Source organism: Nerophis ophidion, linkage group LG17, assembly GCF_033978795.1.
Source record: "Nerophis ophidion isolate RoL-2023_Sa linkage group LG17, RoL_Noph_v1.0, whole genome shotgun sequence".
NCBI lineage: Eukaryota > Metazoa > Chordata > Actinopteri > Syngnathiformes > Syngnathidae > Nerophis > Nerophis ophidion.
The window spans coordinates 51,498,124-51,518,366 of NC_084627.1; the positions used below are offsets into that span (position 1 = coordinate 51,498,124).

The 20,243-nt window shown below is 43.8% G+C and overlaps 1 protein-coding gene across 1 annotated transcript in view; it reads left to right on the forward strand.

Annotated features, from left to right (window-relative positions):
- Positions 1-20,243, forward strand: part of LOC133536558 (WD repeat-containing protein 7-like) — a 134,042-nt gene that overhangs the window by 72,657 nt on the left and 41,142 nt on the right. Inside the window, exon 16 of the mRNA XM_061877186.1 lies at positions 19,514-19,741. Within this exon, the coding sequence (XP_061733170.1) occupies positions 19,514-19,741 (228 nt within the window). The remainder of the gene's footprint in view (positions 1-19,513; positions 19,742-20,243) is intronic.

Sequence of the window (20,243 nt, forward strand, 5' to 3'; positions counted from 1 at the left end):
CTCGATGTGGAGGAGCAGCGGCTTTACGTTGAGCTCCTCCCGGATGGCAGAGCTTCTCACCCTATCTCTAAGGGAGAGCCCCGCCACCCGGCGGAGGAAACTCATTTCGGCCGCTTGTACCCGAGATCTTATCCTTTCGGTCATGACCCAAAGCTCATGACCATAGGTGAGGATGGGAACGTAGATAGACCGGTAAATTGAGAGCTTTGCCTTCCGGCTCAGCTCCTTCTTCACCACAACGGATCGATACAACGTCCGCATTACTGAAGACGCCGCACCGATCCGCCTGTCGATCTCACGATCCACTCTTCCCCCACTCGTGAACAAGACTCCTAGGTACTTGAACTCCTCCACTTGGGGCAGGGTCTCCTCCCCAACCCGGAGATGGCACTCCACCCTTTTCCGGGTGAGAACCATGGACTCGGACTTATAGGTGCTGATTCTCATTCCGGTCGCTTCACACTCGGCTGCGAACCGATCCAGTGAGAGCTGAAGATCCCGGCCAGATGAAGCCATCAGGACTACATCATCTGCAAAAAGCAGAGACCTAATCCCGTGGCCACCAAACCGGAACCCCTCAACGCCTTGGCTGCGCCTAGAAATTCTGTCCATAAAAGTTATGAACAGAATCGGTGACAAAGGACAGCCTTGGCGGAGTCCAACCTTCACTGGAAACGTGTCCGACTTACTGCCAGCAATGCGGACCAAGCTCTGACACTGATCATACAGGGAGCGGACTGCCACAATAAGACATTCCGATACCCCATACTCTCTGAGCACTCCCCACAGGACTTCCCGAGGGACACGGTCGAATGCCTTCTCCAAGTCCACAAAGCACATGTAGACTGGTTGGGCAAACTCCCATGCACCCTCAAGAACCCTGCCGAGAGTATAGAGCTGGTCCACAGTTCCACGACCAGGACGAAAACCACACTGTTCCTCCTGAATCCGAGGTTCGACTATCCGGCGAAGCCTCCTCTCCAGTACACCTGAATAAACCTTACCGGGAAGGCTGAGGAGTGTGATCCCACGATAGTTGGAACACACCCTCCGGTCCCCCTTCTTAAAGAGAGGGACCACCACCCCGGTCTGCCAATCCAGAGGTACCGCCCCCGATGTCCACGCGATGCTGCAGAGTCTTGTCAACCAAGACAGCCCCACAGCATCCAGAGCCTTAAGGAACTCCGGGCGGATCTCATCCAACCCCGGGGCCTTGCCGCCGAGGAGCTTTTTAACTACCTCAGCGACCTCAGCCCCAGAAATAGGAGAGTCCACTACAGATTCCCCAGGCACCGCTTCCTCAAAGAAAGACGTGTTGGTGGGATTGAGGAGGTCTTCGAAGTATTCCCTCCACCGATCCACAACATCCGCAGTCGAAGTCAGCAGAACACCATCCGCACCATACACGGTGTTGATAGTGCACTGCTTCCCCTTCCTGAGGCGCCGTATGGTGGTCCAGAATCGCTTCGAAGCCGTCCGGAAGTCGTTTTCCATGGCTTCCCCGAACTCTTCCCATGTCCGAGTTTTTGCCTCCGCGACCGCTAAAGCTGCACACCGCTTGGCCCGTCGGTACCCGTCCACTGCCTCCGGAGTCCTATGAGCCAAAAGAACCCGATAGGACTCCTTCTTCAGCTTGACGGCATCCCTCACTGCTGGTGTCCACCAACGGGTTCTGGGATTACCGCCACGACAGGCACCAAATACTTTGCGGCCACAGCTCCAATCAGCCGCCTCGACAATAGAGGTTCGGAACATGGTCCACTCGGACTCAATGTCCCGCACCTCCCTCGTGACATGTTCAAAGTTCTCCCGGAGGTGTGAATTGAAACTCTCTCTGACAGGAGACTCTGCCAGACGTTCCCAGCAGACCCTCACAATGCGCTTGGGCCTGCCAGGTCTGTCCGGCAGCATATGGCAGCATATGATGTTCCAAAACCTGTATGTACCTTTCAGCATTAATGGTGCCTTCACAGATGTGTAAGTTACCCATGCCTTGTGCACTAATACACCCCCATACCATCACACATGCTGGCTTTTCAACTGGATAATTCGCTTCCCCTTTGGTCCGGATGACAAGATGTCAAATATTTCCAAAAACAATTTGAAATGTAGACCCGTCAGACCACAGAACACTTTTCCACTTTGCATCAGTCCATCTTAGAGGATCTCGGGCCCAGAGAAGCCGCCGGCGTTTCTGGATGTTGTTGATAAATGGCTTTCGCTTTGCATATTAGAGCTTTAACTTGCACTTACAGATGTAGCGACAAACTGTGTTTAGTGACAGTGGTTTTCTGAAGTGTTCCTGAGCCCATGTGGTGATATCCTTTAGGGATTGACGTCCGTTTTTGATACAGTGCCGTCTGAGGGATGGAAGGTCACGGTCATTCAATGTTGGTTTCCGGCCATGCCGCTTACGTGGAGTGATTTCTCCAGATTCTCTGAACCTTTTGATGATATTATGGAGCGTGGATGTTGAAATCCCTAAATTTCTTGCAATGTCACTTTGAGAAAGGTTGTTCTTAAACTGTTTGACTATTTGCTCACGCAGTTGTGGACAAAGGGGTGTACCTCGCCCCATCCTTTCTTGTGAAAGGAAGCTGTTTTTATAGCCAATCATGGCACCCACCTGTTCCCAATTAGCCTGCACACCTCTGGGATGTTCCAAATAAGTGTTTGATGAGCATTCCTCAACTTTATCAGTATTTATTGCCACCTTTCCCAACTTCTTTGTCACGTGTTGCTGGCAATTCTAAAGTTAATGATTATTTGCGGGGGAAAAAAGTTTATGAGTTTGAACATCAAATATGTTGTCTTTGTAGCATATTCAACTGAATATGGCTTGAAAAGGATTTGCAAATTGTTGTATCAAAGAAAATCATTAGTGGAAAAAGCAAACACTTATTTGGTATTAGTGCAATAGCCTTTGATAGTCTCATATCATTATTTATGATGTAGTTTCAATATAGCCGTAATTCTCCTGCGTTGTTGTGGTACAATCTGTCATTTTAATTTGTGAATAATAATTGAAAAATAACTGCAGGCTAATTTTCTGCTTCAACTTAAGATTCTGATGATCCGCTCATATGAATTAAATCCAATGTCATCATTTCTTGGTGAGTTGATGACCAAACGTTTATGCACATGGATGAAGAAATCTACAAATACTTTTTGCTCCTCTAATAATCACAAACATCCAACCGTACTAAATAACTCTTTATAAGATGGTTCTACCTTTAATTTCTGACACTTCTATCCTGCCTGCTTCCTCCCTGTTTTCTTTCCCCATCTTTCTCGCAGCCCAATCAATATCACAGACAGAGCTAACAATTCATCATTTTACTTTGCTCATTTTGATTTTTTTTTTCTCTTTTGACAGCAATATTTTTCATTTTGCAGTCATTTTTTTTAAAACAGAGCCTCATATGTTGTTGTTTTTGCATTTAAAAGCCATCCTGGTTGTGTGTGAAAAATGTGTTGGATAAACTTTGTGTTTAAATTTTTCTGACTTTTTGTTCCACTCACTTTTTTTAACTCGTTTTTTGAGTCCGTCTCCAAGCTGGCTTTTGTGGAGGCATTCTCACTTTCTGATAGAAACCACGCCGTAACTTCTTGAAAAGTATTGAATTTATATTTAAAAAAACATGTACTGTTTGAATAAATATCTTCAAGTCATCACTGCTTTTTCCCCCAAATAATACAACTTTTTGTATTTTTTTCACAAAATTAAGTACACCTGAACACTCGCCGATGGATCAGAGAAGCTGCATGTATAAAAAAAGCTACTTTTGGCAGTAATTATGTCACTGCATGTTGGACGTCGTTATTAAGTGCATGCCAAGATTATATGAAAATAATACTTAACAGTATCTTATAGGGCTGGGCGATATATCGATAAACTCAATATGTCGCCGGTTTGTCTCTGTGCGATATAGAAAATGACTATTTCGTCATATTTGAGTACACGTTATCAAAAAACTTCCCGCCAAAATGCATGTACTTTATGATTTTTATACTTAGGCATTTTTCAACACGAGTATTCAATCCAATTTTGGAACATTTTTGTCATGATCTGTGGTCTGGATTAAGTTTTCAGTTATTTTTGATTAGTTTTGGACTCTTTTAGTTCCTGCCGCTGGTGTTTGGACACGCACCTGCTCTAATTAAGAGACTATTATTTAAGCCTGCTTTTGCCAGTTTGTCGTCCTGGCGTCATAGTTCTTTTCATGCCACAGTTTCATGTTCTTTTTATGCCACATTAAATCTTTCTTATTTCATGCCAAACCATAGTTAATGCTATTTGTTTAATGCCTTACTTTAGTGAGGTTTTCATGTCCATAGTTTCATATTTCATGTCCTAAGTTTGTTTGCCTTAGCTTCTCTTGTGAACGGCACGCTTTCCTTTTCTTTTGGTTCCTGTCATTTCATCATAGGTCCACTTTAAGTAAGTAATTTTGGGGGACAGACTGCACAGGATTGGCCCATCTCAGCATGCTGTAAATGTTTTTTCTAATTACCTGTCCAATAGAACACAATGCAGGCAGCACGGTGGTACAGGGGTTAGTGCATGTGCCTCACAATACGAAAGTCCTCAGTAGTCCTAGATTCGATCCTGCGCTCGGGATCTTTCCGTGTGGATTTTGCATGTCCTCCCCGTGACTGTGTGGGTTCCCTCTGGGTACTCCAGCCTCCTCCCACCTCCAAAGACATGCACCTGGGGATAGGCCCCTCCCACTTCCAAAAACATGCACCTGGGGATAGGCCCCTCCCACCTCCAAAGACATGCACCTGGGGATAGGCCCCTCCCACTTCCAAAGACATGCACCTGGGGATAGGCCCCTCCCACTTCCAAAGACATGCACCTGGGGATAGGCCCCTCCCACCTCCAAAGACATGCACCTGGGGATAGGCCCCTCCCACTTCCAAAGACATGCACCTGGGGATAGGCCCCTCCCACCTCCAAAGACATGCACCTGGGGATAGGCCCCTCCCACCTCCAAAGACATGCACCTGGGGATAGGCCCCTCCCACCTCCATAGACATACACCTGGGGATAGGCCCCTCCCAGTTCCAAAGACATGCACCTGGGGATAGGCCCCTCCCAGTTCCAAAGACATACACCTGGGGATAGGCCCCTCCCAGTTCCAAAGACATGCACCTGGGGATAGGCCCCTTCCACCCCAAAAGACATGCACCTGGGGATAAGCCCCTCCCACCTCCAAAGACATGCACCTGGGGATAGGCCCCTCCCACCTCCAAAGACATGTACTTGGGGATAGGCCCATCCCACCCCCAAAGACATGCACCTGGGGATAGGCCCCTCCCACCTCCAAAGACATGCACCTGGGGATAGGCCCCTCCCACCTCCAAAGACATGCACCTGGGGAAAGGCCCCTCCCACCTCCAAAGACATGCACCTGGGGATAGGCCCCTCCCACCTCCAAAGACATGCACCTGGGAATAGGCCCCTCCCACCTCCAAAGACATGCACCTGGGGATAGGCCCCTTACACCCCAAAAGACATGCACCTGGGGGGGGGGCCCCTCCCACCTCCAAAGACATGCACCTGGGGATAGGCCCCTCCCACCTCCAAAGACATGTACTTGGGGATAGGCCCCTCCCACCTCCAAAGACATGCACCTGGGGAAAGGCCCCTCCCACCTCCAAAGACATGCACCTGGGGATAGGCCCCTCCCACCTCCAAAGACATGCACCTGGGAATAGGCCCCTCCCACTTCCAAAGACATGCACCTGGGGATAGGCCCTTCCCACCTCCAAAGACATGCACCTGGGGATAGGCCCCTCCCACCTCCAAAGACATGCACCTGGGGATAGGTTGACTGGCAACACTAAATGGTTCCTAGTGTGTGAATGTGAGTGTGAATGTTGTCCGTCTATCTGTGTTCTACATCTTGTCCCCAAAAGGGACAAGAGGTAGAAAATGGATGGATGGAAAAACACAGATTTGAGGGAATGTTGGCTCCACAAACTGAGAGTACTTGTGATGATTGGTGTTGCGCCGCAGATTTTTTTATTACAGCTTTTTTTTTTTTTAAACTGGATGTCTCGAGCGGTTGATGATAACAGAACTGATTTAAATGATGAGGCATATTTTCAATAACAAGAAACCCTGACTTGGGCAGATAAATGAAACGCAAAAAAATATAGAATGCATTTCACAACTGTCTTTATGTTTCACTTCTTGAGGCATTACGGCAGCTCCGATAAGAGGTCAGAGGTCAAAGGTCGGGCTGACCCTCACCTCTTAGCGTCATTAGCCCGGCTGTGATTTGGTTAGCTGAAACGCTAGCCTCCCTTGCTAATCTAATATCAGAGCCTGGAGGTTGTTTGGGTCAGCTCACATTTCTCTCCAGCCCAGATTAAATCTGTGGAGAGATGAATGGTCTGACTTGTGACTCGAGACCTTTTTGATTGTTTGGGATGATTGAGATGGTGCAGTTTTTGCACTTTGAGCAACACGACTGCTTTCGGGGATTTTGTCCTTCATACAATTGTGTGTGTGTGCACGGCGTCTAGTGGAACATGGCGGTATGATGACAAACTAAGAGAATCATCTGGTGCCTACCCCAGCTGCATTCGGGCGGAAGGCGGGGTGCACCCTGGACAAGTCGCCACCTCATCACAGATAGACAGACAACATTCACACACTGGGAACCATTTAGTGTTATTTATGTTTCAATCGTCTAACAAAGTCAACTTTTTTTATGTTTTAAGTATATTTTGAGATGTGTTATTATTTGAATTTGACAATTTTTTAAACATCAGCAGACACAGGAGGTATATTTGCACAAACTTTCAGTATCGGATCGATATCACTGATACCAGCCTGAATTTGAATGGGCATCGGATTGGAAAGAAAATCAGTGGTATAGCACATCACTGCATACTTGCCAACCTTGAGACCTCCGATTTCGGGAGGTGGGGGTAGAGTGGGGGTGGAGTGGGGGGCGTGGTCGGGGGTTGAGCGAGGGGCGTGGTTGGGGGGCGGGGCGTTGTTAGGAGCGTGGTTAAGAAGGGAGGAGTATATTTACAGCCATCCATCCATCCTTTTTCTACCGCTTATTCCCTTTGGGGTCGCGGGGGGCGCTGGTGCCTATCTCAGCTACAATTGGGCGGAAGGCGGCGTACACCCTGGACAAGTCGCTACCTCATCTTTATTTATAATTGAATCACTTGTTTATTTTTCAACAAGTATTTAGTTATTTTTATATCTTTTTTTCAAAAAAGTTAAAGAAAGACCACTACAAATGAGCAATATTTTGCACTGTTACACAATTTAATAAATCAGATACTGATGACATAGTGCTGTATTTTACTTCTTTATCTTTTTTTTTTTTTCAACCAAAAATGTTTTGCTCTGATTAGGGGGTACTTGAATTAAAAAAATGTTCACAGGGGGTACATAACTGAAAAAAGGTTCAGAACCCATCCATCCATCCATTTTCTACCGCTTATTCCCTTTTGGGGTGGCGGGGGGTGCTGGCGCCTATCTCAGCTTCAATCGGGCGGAAGGCGGTGTACACCCTGGACTAGTGAGAACCACTGCTCTAAAAGCCGTAGATGTTATTGTCACATATGCATGCACAGTAGATGGCAGTATTGTCCTGTTTAAGAGTGTCACAGCATTGCTGTTTACGGCAGACAAACTGCTTTACGGTAGACGAAAATGTGACTGCTGTTGTTGGGTGTTGTTACCGCGCTGGGAGGACGTTAATGAAACTGCCTAACAATAAACCCACATAAGAAACCATGAACTCGCCCTTGATCATTCTGCACATCACTGCATACTTGCCAACCTTGAGACCTCCGATTTCGGGAGGTGGGGGTGGAGTGGGGGGCGTTGTCGGGGGTTGAGCGAGAGGCGTGGTTGGGGGCGTGGTTAAGAAGGGAGGAGTATATTTACAGCCATCCATCCATCCTTTTTTCTACCGCTTATTCCCTTTGGGGTCGCGGGGGGCGCTGGTGCCTATCTCAGCTACAATTGGGCGGAAGGCGGTGTACACCCTGGACAAGTCGCTACTTCATCGCAGTATGTGGAAAAAAAACCTTTATTTATAATTTAATCACTTGTTTATTTTTCAACAAGTTTTTAGTTATTTTTATATCTTTTTTTCCAAATAGTTCAAGAAAGACTACAACAAATGAGCAATATTTTGCACTGTTACACAATTTAATAGACCAGAAACTGATGACATAGTGCTGTATTTTACTTATTTATCTTTTTTTTTTCAACCAAAAATGCTTTGCTCTGATTAGGGGGTACTTGAATTAAAAAAATGTTCACAGGGGGGACATATCTGAAAAAAGGTTGAGAACCACTGCTCTAAAAGCCGTAGATGTTATTGTCACATATGCATGCACAGTAGATGGCAGTATTGTCCTGTTTAAGAGTGTCACAACATTGCTGTTTACGGCAGACAAACTGCTTTACGGTAGACGAAAACGTGACTGCTGTTGTTGTGTGTGGTTACCGCGCTGGGAGGATGTTAATGAAACTGCCTAACAATAAACCCACATAAGAAACTAAGAACTCGCCCTTGATCATTCTACAGTTATAACGTCATTGGGCAGACACGCTGTTTATATTGTTGGAAAGCGGACGTGAAAACAGGCTGTCGACACGTCACTCTGGTCCACATGGAGCTGGAAAGGGCGTGGCCTCCAGCTCCGCCTGAATTTCGGGAGATTTTCGGGAGCGGCGCTGAATTTCGTGAGTTTCCCAGAAAATCCGGGAGGGTTGGCAAATATGGGTGGGCCACATCTGGCCCCGGGGCCTTGAGTTTGACATCTGTGATCTTGCAGAAAGAAGTGAGCTTGTAGCACTAGCCTGATGACCAGGCTGTATACTCGACCGTGACTCTGATTCCATCTGTTCTATCATTCCTCTTTCATTATTCATCAGTGGGGAGTACATTTGGGTTTAATACGTGAGTGAGGCATATACTGCATAAGGCCTGAGGCTGACTTGTGCTTCCATGCATTCAGCTCGTTTTCTTCATTTGCCGTGAACAAACAATAGCAATTAAAGAGGGACAGTGGGGATTTTGGAGCTGCATCCAAGAAACCCAAAACCAGTCAAGTTGGCACGTTGTGTAAATGGTAAATAAAAACAGAATACATTGATTTGCTCATCCTTTTCAACTTATATTCAATTGAATAGACTGCAAAGACAAGATATTGAATGTTGGAACTGAGAAACATATTTTCTTTTTACAAATAATCATTAACTTAAAACTTATAGGCAGCAACACATTGCAAAAAAGTTGTCAGGGGCATTTTTACCACTTTCCTTTTAAATAAATGATAAATGGGTTGTACTTGTTTAGCGCTTTTCCACCTTCCACATTCACCCATTCACACACACATTCACACACTGATGGAGGGAGCTGCCATGCAAGGCGCTAACCAGCACCCATCAGGAGCAAGGGTGAAGTGTCTTGCTCAGGACACAATGGACGTGACGAGGTTGATACTAGGTGGGGATTGAACCAGGGACCCTCGGGTTGCGCACGGCCACTGCGCCACGCCGTCCCTGACAACACTCAGTAAACGTTTGGGAACTAAGGAGACCGATTTTTGATGCTTTTCCGGTTGGAATTATTTCCCATTATTGCTTGATGTACAGCTTAAGTTGTTCAACAGTCCATTGTGGTATTTTAGGCTTCGTAATGCACCACACCTTTTCAGTGGGAGACAGGTCTGGACTACAGGTAGGCCAGTCTAGTGCATTCATGCACAACGTTAAAAGTTTGGTGGACAAAATGAGACAGAAAAGGGGAAAAAAGAAAAGAAGCGGCAGATCAACTGGTCTAAAAAGGAGGTCTATTTAAAGGCTAGAGTATACAGATGAGTTTTAAAGTGAGACTTAAATGCTTCTACTGAGGTGGCATCTCCAACTGTTACCGGGAGGGCATTCCAGAGTACTGGAGCCCGAACGGAAAACGCTCTATAGCCCGCAGACTTTTTTTGGGCTTTAGGAATCACTAATAAGCCGGAGTCTTTTGAAGGCAGATTTCTTGCCGGGACATATGGTACAATACAATCGGCAAGATAGGATGGAGCTAGACCGTGTAGTATTTTATACGTAAGTAGTAAAACCTTAAAGTCACATTTTAAGTGCACAGGAAGCCTGTGCAGGTGAGCCAGTATAGGTATATATGTATGTATATATGTATATAAAGGTATATACAGTATAGGTATATATGTATGTATATATGTATATAAAGGTATATACAGTATATGTATATATATATGTATATAAAGGTATATACAGTATAGGTGTATATGTATGTATATATGTATGTATATATGTATATAAAGGTATATACAGTATAGGTATATATGTATGTATATATGTATATAAAGGTATATACAGTACAGGCGTAATGTGATCAAACTTTCTTGTTCTTGTCAAAAGTCTATATCGCACATCGATATATCGAGTATATCGATGTACCGCCCAGCCCTACTGTCAATAACCTAATAGTTTGTTTGTAAGTATACTAAGACTACATTTATTTCAACTGTTTTTTAAGCATTTTGAGCAGTTTCCAAACAAACTGGTTAGCTGGTTTTGTCTTTTATTTGACAAGCCTGTGAATGTTTTGTTTGTTGGTGTGTCACGCCCCCACAGACGTCCATGCCCGTCATCCCCCAACTCTTCTCCTTCATACTTCGGCTTCCTTCTGAGTGCAGATTGCTTCTGTCTCTGTCCTAAGACAATCAAATACATTTAACCTTTGGATTGACTTGCGCGGGCAGCAAGGGCAACGACCAATTCAGTAGATTCTTTTATTTTTTTCTTGATGCTTCTTTGTCTATCATCTTAATTGTGTTTTCAATTATTTTCTCTCCTTTATTGTCCTGACATTCCCTCTAAGGACAGTTTGTATCCTTCACCCAACCTCTCACCCCTCTCAAGCCATCCTTTCTTTTACTAACTTTCTACATCCAAAGAAATGGCCACACTTTTGTTTGTTTTTAGGGTTTTTTTTGTTTGTTTTTCCACCAAAGAATAATTTGCTCTCATGGACTTTGCTATTTTTCACTTTGTGCTCTTCCCTCATTTTGTTCTCACATCAGTTTCCTGCTAATATTGATCTCCTTCCCTGAGTCCCGAGTGATCAGGTTTTACCAGCCTCCTATTGATTACCGATAAATGTGGACCCAAGGTGTAGGATTGGAGGATGATGGGGTTAGTGCTTAAGAAGGATGATGGGGTTAGTGCTTAAGAAGGCAGGTTTGGGAAGGTTGCTATCAGGGTTTCCCCTTCAGGCTTACTAAAAAGTAAGATGTGTTAATTGTCATAAAATGTCCATATTTTATGTATATTGTACTCTGTTTACTTTTGGTAAACAATTAAATGTTGAACGTAAGATTCAATTATTGATCCATAATTATCTTTCAATACAACTTGTAAAAATAGATGCTTTATGAATTTATACTTTAGTAGTGTAATAAAATCTGCAACTTTTTTTACCACCAGAAAACTTTGCCAAAGGAATAGAGTCTGAACACCAGATTTAGTGACAGATCTATGCCTTTGTCTTCAGCAGCTTGCACTACTGTATGGGCCTTCTTACTGGGCACTCTAAAGGCCCAGGTTGCATTACTGTATGGGCCTTCTTACTGGGCACTCTAAAGGCCCAGGTTGCATTACTGTATGGGCCTTCTTACTGGGCTCTCTAAAGGCCCAGGTTGCATTACTGTATGGGCCTTCTTACTGGGCACTCTAAAGGCCCAGGTTGCATTACTGTATGGGCCTTCTTACTGGGCTCTCTAAAGGCCCAGGTTGCATTACTGTATGGGCCTTCTTACTGGGCTCTCTAAAGGCCCAGGTTGCATTACTGTATGGGCCTTCTTACTGGGCTCTCTAAAGGCCCAGGTTGCATTACTGTATGGGCCTTCTTACTGGGCTCCCTCAAAGCCCAGGTTGCATTACTGTATGGGCCTTCTTACTGGGCTCTCTAAAGGCCCAGGTTGCATTACTGTATGGGCCTTCTTACTGGGCTCTCTAAAGGTCCAGGTTGCATTACTGTATGGGCCTTCTTACTGGGCTCTCTAAAGGCCCAGGTTGCATTACTGTATGGGCCTTCTTACTGGGCTCTCTAAAGGCCCAGGTTGCATTCCTGTATGGGCGTTCTTACTGGGCTCTCTAAAGGCCCAGGTTGCATTACTGTATGGGCCTTCTTACTGGGCTCTCTAAAGGCCCAGGTTGCATTCCTGTATGGGCGTTCTTACTGGGCTCTCTAAAGGCCCAGGTTGCATTACTGTATGGGCCTTCTTACTGGGCTCTCTAAAGGCCCAGGTTGCATTACTGTATGGGCCTTCTTACTGGGCTCTCTAAAGGTCCAGGTTGCATTCCTGTATGGGCGTTCTTACTGGGCTCTCTAAAGGCCCAGGTTGCATTACTGTATGGGCCTTCTTACTGGGCTCTCTAAAGGCCCAGGTTGCATTACTGTATGGGCCTTCTTACTGGGCTCTCTAAAGGTCCAGGTTGCATTCCTGTATGGGCGTTCTTACTGGGCTCTCTAAAGGCCCAGGTTGCATTACTGTATGGGCCTTCTTACTGGGCTCTCTAAAGGCCCAGGTTGCATTACTGTATGGGCCTTCTTACTGGGCTCTCTAAAGGCCCATGTTGCATTACTGTATGGGCCTTCTAACTGGGCTCTCTAAAGGCCCAGGTTGCATTACTGTATGGGCCTTCTTACTGGGTTCCCTCAAAGCCCAGGTTGCATTACTGTATGGGCCTTCTTACTGGGCTCTCTAAAGGCCCAGGTTGCATTACTGTATGGGCCTTCTTACTGGGCTCTCTAAAGGCCCAGGTTGCATTACTGTATGGGCCTTCTTACTGGGCTCTCTAAAGGCCCAGGTTGCATTACTGTATGGGCCTTCTTACTGGGCTCTCTAAAGGCCCAGGTTGCATTACTGTATGGGCCTTCTTACTGGGCTTTCTAAAGGCCCAGGTTGCATTACTGTATGGGCCTTCTTACTGGGCTCCCTCAAAGCCCATGTTGCATTACTGTATGGGCCTTCTTACTGGGCTCTCTAAAGGCCCAGGTTGCAATACTGTATGGGCCTTCTTACTGGGCTCTCTAAAGGCCCTGTAACTTTCACTCTTTTTGCAAATAAATACGCATCATCAACATTGAAATGGCACTTTTAACATACACCATATTGCCAAAAGTATTTGGCCAGCCATCCAAATGATCAGAATCAGGTGTCCAGATCACTTGGCCCGGCCACAGGTGTATACAATCAAGCACTTAGGCATGGAGACTGTTTCTACAAAGCGAAACCTTACTGTCCTGAAAATTAACCAAACTGTGATGTCTTTTGATTGATTGATTGAAACTTTTATAAGTAGATTGCACAGTACAATACATATTCCGTACAATTGACCACTAAATTAGGGTTGGTATCGTTTGAATTCAAACAATTCCGATTCTTTGTTTCGTTTCCGATTCCTGACGATTCTTGATTCCGATTCTTCTTGTACCATGCCGGGATCAATGTGTTTCCCAGGTAGTCCCTGTAAGGTGGTATGTATTTTGGGTTGAGAGTTTTCACCATATCCCTGCAAACATAAACAAACATGTAATGTTGCTGTTTCTGTTTAGCCCAGTATCAATTAGCTTAGCTCTAACGTTATTGCTTAACTAAGCTAAATGTTGGGGATTCCACCTCTGAAAAGGGATGCAGTCTTTGGACTTTGTGTGCAGTGACCTTTCTGTGGCACTCTTCTGTCTGTGGCAGCGACATCTTCTCAATTGCCGCTACGGTGGACGGAGTACGCTGAGCACATGGCGGAGCCTGGCTAGCAGCTTGTAAATTGTCTATGAAAAAATACGCGGGCTAATTTGTTAGCTGCCTCAACGTTGGCGCAAAATACATTATTTATTGCACATATATTGTTTTACTTACCGGAGTCGGACTGCAGTGCAGTCACCGAGTTGCCAGGCTGGGCGTTGGAGCCGGAGCCAGAGGAAGAGGCAGAGGAGGACGGTCGGCGCAGCGCGTCGAAGACGAGACACGCATTTATTTGTACTCCATGAACTCGCAGGTGCTTCATCATGTTCGACGTGCACCCTCCTAAGCACCAAACAGTCCTGTCGCACGTGTTACATTTTGCCGATATTTCATTTTTTTTTAGTAAAATAAAGCCACACTTTCGACAGCCGACGCCCGCTATCCATGCTTGACCGACTAGCTCGGCTACATAGGCTCGGCTATGCTAACACTTCCGGCGGTGGGCGCTTCTTCGTTGGTGTTCAGCGGCTTCTTCTTCTGGGCAGCGGACTTATTCTTTTTTTCTGGTGGGTATCGAAACTAGGAATCGAAATTTAAACTTTTGAACGATTCCGGGAGAATCGGAAAGTTAGTCCCGGTTCCAATCGATACTCGATACCCAACCCTAACCCCAATAAGTTTTTCAACTTGTTTAAGTCGGGGTCCACGCTAATCAATTCCTGGTAAAAGAGAAATACGTACTAAGCGGTGATTATAGTGCCCTGCGATGAGGTGGCGACTTGTCCAGGGTGTACCCTGCCTTCCGCCCGATTGTAGCTGAGATAGGCGCCAGCGCCCCCCGCGACCCCAAAAGGGAATAAGCGGTAGAAAATGGATGGATGGATATAGTGCACCATTACACCCTTAATGTCATTTAATAGAAATAACCTTTTCAGATCGTCATCTACTCATCCTGTTTTTACATTCTCAGTCTGTTTTTTTTGTCTCCATTTGTCTTTAAGGCAAATTTGTGTTGATTTTTACATTTTTTAAATACCATGGGTGTATTCCATGTTGGATTATGATGACAATATGTTTGACCTTTATCTTGCTTGTTTAGGCTCCACAGATTGTTGCAGTAAACAGTCCTGCCCTTTCTAGATGCTTAATAAAATATTCCCGTACAAGATAATGTTATTTTAGCCAGCCAACTTTTTATTTTTTTGTTCCAATCCATCTCTTCTTCTTATGACGATGCATCCAAACAGAGGGAGAGTGCTTGTTCGTGCCCCTCTTTACTTTATTGGGTTATGTTTTGGGAGCAGGTTGGCCAACAAATAGGATTCAGATACAATGTCATTATAATAGATCTTTCAGCCGTGAAGAAAGAGATCGATGGACTTCCAAAATCAATCCATCTCTGAGTATACGGGCAGAAAAGGCTGCAGGTAGGATGCAATCTACTTGAGGACTGGCCGCACAACACATAACGTCTCACGTATGATGAAGTTCAGGACATCTGTCAGTCTTAAAAAAAAAAAAAAAAAAAGCTTTTAAATCATAAAAAAATATTTTATGGCTGCCATTGACTGAACTTTTAACTGTTTGAAAGTTTGGGATCATACTAAAGTTGTAGATCTGATAGAAGTCTGAATCCATCAATCATTATGAGTCAGGCATCCAGCTTCCATTTTTGATTATTAAAATAACATTAATGCAATTTGTCAGTCAAGGAACATTTTTAGGACATATTTTGAGTAAATTTTAAGAAGATTAAGGACAACAAAATGTATTTCTTTCAGTGACAAACACGTCTACTGTATGGCTGCTTTGAATAACTGCAGTTAAACTTGTGTGTATTACTTACTTACAATGAAATAACTTGATAGGCAATGCAATAAGGCAGTGGTTCTCAAATGGGGGTACTTGAAGGTATGCCAAGGGGTACGTGAGAATTTTTTTAAATATCTAAAAATAGCAACAATTCAAAAATCATATATAAAAAAAATTATTGAATGATACTTCAACAAAGAATTAATGCTCGTTCATAAAGTGTGAAAAGAAATACAACAATGCAATATTCAGTGTTGACAGCTAGATTTTTTTGTGGACATGTTCCATAAATATTGATGTTAAATATTTATTTTTTTGTAAAGAAATGTTTAGAATGAAGTTGATGAATCCAGATGGATCTCTATTACAATCCCCAAAGAGGACACTTTAAGCTGATGATTAGAAATCTTTATTTATAATTGAATCACTTCTTTATTCTTCAACAAGTTTTTTTTCCAAATAGTTGAAGAAAGACCACTACAAATGAGCAATATTTTGCACTGTTATACAATTTAATAAATCAGAAACTGATGACATAGTGCTGTATTTTACTTCTTTATCTCTTTTTTTCCACCAAAAATGCTTTGCTGTGATTAGGGGGTACTTGAATTAAAAAGATGTTCACAGGGGGTACATCACTGAAAAAAGGTTGAGAACCACTGCAATAAGGTATAAGTCGATTTTGTACAGTCCATGCTTGTTCCATTTACACTATGTTTAAAATTAGAGATGTCCGATAATGGCTTTTTTGACGATATTCTCCAACTCTTAATTACCGATTCCGATACACTTTGTGGTAAATGGATAAACAGTACCATTGTTTTTTGGGGGGGAGGGGTTACGGAAAAAACTCGCAGCTTAGTTGCTCGAATTGTTGGGTTAAATATTCTTTGGTTTTCACAACATTAGTTTGTTAAAGGAAAACCAGTACATGTTCTTTTTTGTGTGGAGTTTACATGTTCCGATATTCCGATATTGTCTCACTCTTAATTACCGATTCCAATTATTATGCCTAATTTTGTTGTGATGCCCCGCTGGATGCATTAAACAATGTAACAAGGTTTTACAAAATAAATCAACTCAAGTTATGGAAAACAATGCCAACATGGCACTGCCATATTTATTATTGAAGTCACAAAGTGCATTATTTTTTGTTAACATGCCTCAAAACAGCAGCTTGGAATTTGGGACATGTTCTCCCTGAGAGAGCATGAGGAGGTTGAGGTGGAGGGTAGCGGGGGGTGTATATTGTTGCGTCCCGGAAGAGTTAGTGCTGCAAGGGGTTCTGGGTATTTGTCCTGTTGTGTTACGGTGCGGATGTTCTCCCGTAATGTGTTTGTCATTCTTGTTTGGTGTGGGTTCACAGTGTGGCACATATTTGTAACAGTGTTATAGTTGTCTATACGGCCACCCTCAGTGTGACCTGTATGGCTGTTGACCAAGTATGCGTGGCATTCACTTATGTGTGTGAGATAAGCCGTAGATATTATGTGATTGGGCCAGTGGCTTTAAGGTTTATTGGCGCTCTGTACTTCTCCCTACATCCGTGTACCCCTCCATACAGCGGCGTTTTAAAAGGCTTACGTTTTGCGTGGCGCGGTTGGGAGAGTGGTCGGGCCAGCAACTCAAGGGTCCCTGGTTCAATCCCCACCTAGTACCAACCTCGTCACGTCCGTTGTGTCCTGAGCAAGACACTTCACCCTTGCTCCTGATGGGTGCTGGTTAGCGCCTTGCATGGCAGCTCCCTCCATCAGTGTGTGAATGTGTGTGTGAATGTGGAAGTAGTGTCAAAGCGCTTTGAGTACCTTGAAGGTAGAAAAGTGCTATAAAAGTACAACCCATTTACCATTTTACCATTTACTTTTTGAAACCGATACCGATAATTTCCGATATTACATTTTAAAGCATTTATCGGCCGATAATATTGGCAGCCCGATGTTATGGGACATCTCTATTTAAAATCATTGTGTGTGAAATTGTGACAATAATGAGGCAGTAATGCTTGTAAGAAGTAGGTAAAGAATGGAAGAAGTACATTTTCTTAGTTATTCAAGCGTGCTCGTCTGAATAATTTTCCTCTGAACTTTTTCCTTGCCGTAAATCAGAACTTTTTAGTGATTCTGTATGGAAGTCCATCTCTAATTCTGTTTATCTCCTGGTCCAGTCTGGCTGGAGGGATGCATGCCATATTTAATCCATTTATCAGAGCCAGCCACTGGGCCTTCTTCCATATGACAGCTGGCCTTTAGCAATCTCATTATAAGGAGCACCCGGCTAAAGTATGGAAAATATGGGGGAAGGGGGTTCCGAGACCTGCAAAATGATGGAGTAAGGTACCAACAGACCGTAGACAAATTCTGAACACATTTTGATGTAAACCACTCGACAACACGGCCACGCGTTTTTCATTTTGTTACATACCATGAGATGCCTCACAAATCTAACATTTTGAGCTTTATTTAAGGAAGATTGTTTTGTAACTTTTTTATTATGATTTATTTTCTAAATTGAAAGCTCTTCCTTGTGGTCCACATAACATGTACTGGTAGTTATGTTAGATCCACTGTGGACTGGACTTTCACAATATTATGTTACACCCACTCGACGTCCATTGCATCGGGTCTCCCCAGGAGGGGGGTCGGGGGAAGGAGGGGGGGATGGTCACCCACATCTGCAGTCCTCTCCAAGGTTTCTCATTGTCATTCACATAGACGTCCCAATGGGTTGTGAGTTTTTCCTTGCCGTTTTGTGGGCTCTGAGCCGAGGATGTCGTTGTGGCTTGTGCAGCCCTTTGAGACACTTGTGATTTAGGGCTATGGAAACAAGCATTGATTGACTGATATTTGGTCAAAATATTACATATATTATGTTTTACAGCTCATCTTCAAACCGCTTTCTGTCTTATTCACGTGACTCACTTTCGGCAGCGTCTTCTTCCCGTCATTTTTGTTGTAGCGGTGTAGCGTGCAAGGACGGGAGTGGAAGAAGTTTCAAAAGATGGAGCTAACTGTTTTAATGACATTCAGACTTTACTTCAATCAATAACAGAGCAGCATCTCCTCATCCGTAAAAAAACGTCCGACCGGATCTCTAATAACTAAAGTTCCTTGGGTGAATAATGTACACAGACTACACCGGTATGTTTTAGCACTTTCATGGCGAGTTTACTGACAGATATAAGTAAGAACTTCACACCACTTTATATTAGAAATGGCAACAGCGGAGGATGTATGTCACATAGCATTGTTATCGACTACGGCTTCGGCGCGGACGTGCACAATTTTTCAGGACTTATACAGATCCCAAATGTTGATCAGCCGGTACCAGATGGTAAAAAAGTTGCTTTTGCATAATATTGCGAAACAAAATGCCAGATAATGTCTTATTTTATACAAACACCATAATAATACTCGTATGTTGAAGCACAGTACAATCCATCAAGCGGTGCGGCTTAATTGCTTACCAAAGTCGTACTAAAATGATCGATTTTTGAGCATCCTGTGTAATGTTCTATATTTTCAATGGAACATATAACATTTTGGTGTTGTTTACTTCTGACAAATTGCCATCATGGTGCAACCTTCACTTCTCTTATGTGTGACTGCCATCTACTGATCACACTTATCATTACACCATGCACCAAATAAAATGGTTTTGAGGTGGGTAAGCTCAACCAATCTTATAGTCCAGAAAATACGGTAGTTTTGTGTGTGGTTTGCACAGATGGGTGGCCCCAATTTTCGTTCCTAACTATGATGACAATAAAGGGATTATTGTCTATTTTATTCTAATGACCAAGCATAACTATTTAGTTCATTTAATAATCCATCAAGAACTAATTGTGTTATGTTCGGCTTCTGGTGTTCATCTTAGAAAATGTGTTACTCGTACGATGTTATTATTGTGTTTATAAAATCTTGTCTACCATTTCCAGGCTGTCTCTCTAACCTTCCACCAAATGCCAAGAAGATTTCCAATTCGTACGAGGAGCGTCGGAAACAAGCCACTGCCATCGTTATTCTGGGGGTCATCGGGGCCGAGTTTGGGGCTGAGATTGAACCACCAAAGGGTGCAGCACGGACTCGAGCCGGAGGGCAGGTCCCTGAAGGCTTCGGACCAACAAGCGGTGGATCTTCAAACTACTCCCTGGCCAGACACACATGTAAGTAAAACACGTCAAAAATGAGTTGCCACCACAGTATTGGTGCCTTTCCACCATCACATACAGGTAATGTACGTTACTCTTATCAGCACACAGTCACCTGGGCTGCCAGGTAGGCCAATGAACCAGTAAGCTAGTATCTAACTACCGTATTTCCTTCAATTGCCGCCGGGGCGCTAATTATTTTAAAACCTCTTCTTACATCCGGCACTTACCAAAGTTATGCGGTAAATTTAGGCCTGCGCCTATAAATTTGAGTGTGATGTAAGGATACCGTCATGAAAAGCACATTTAATTAAAAAAACGTTATTATGGTCTTACCTTTACTTATAAATGAAGTCCATGCGCAGCTCCTTCTGATCAAAAGCATCGATAACTTGTTTATAGAAGTCTTCCTTATCTTTTTTCAGTTTTAGATAAGGAAAACTTCTATAAAAAAGTAATCGAGCATCAATAACTTGTTTATAGAAGTCTTCCTTATCTTTCTTCAGTTTTAGATAAG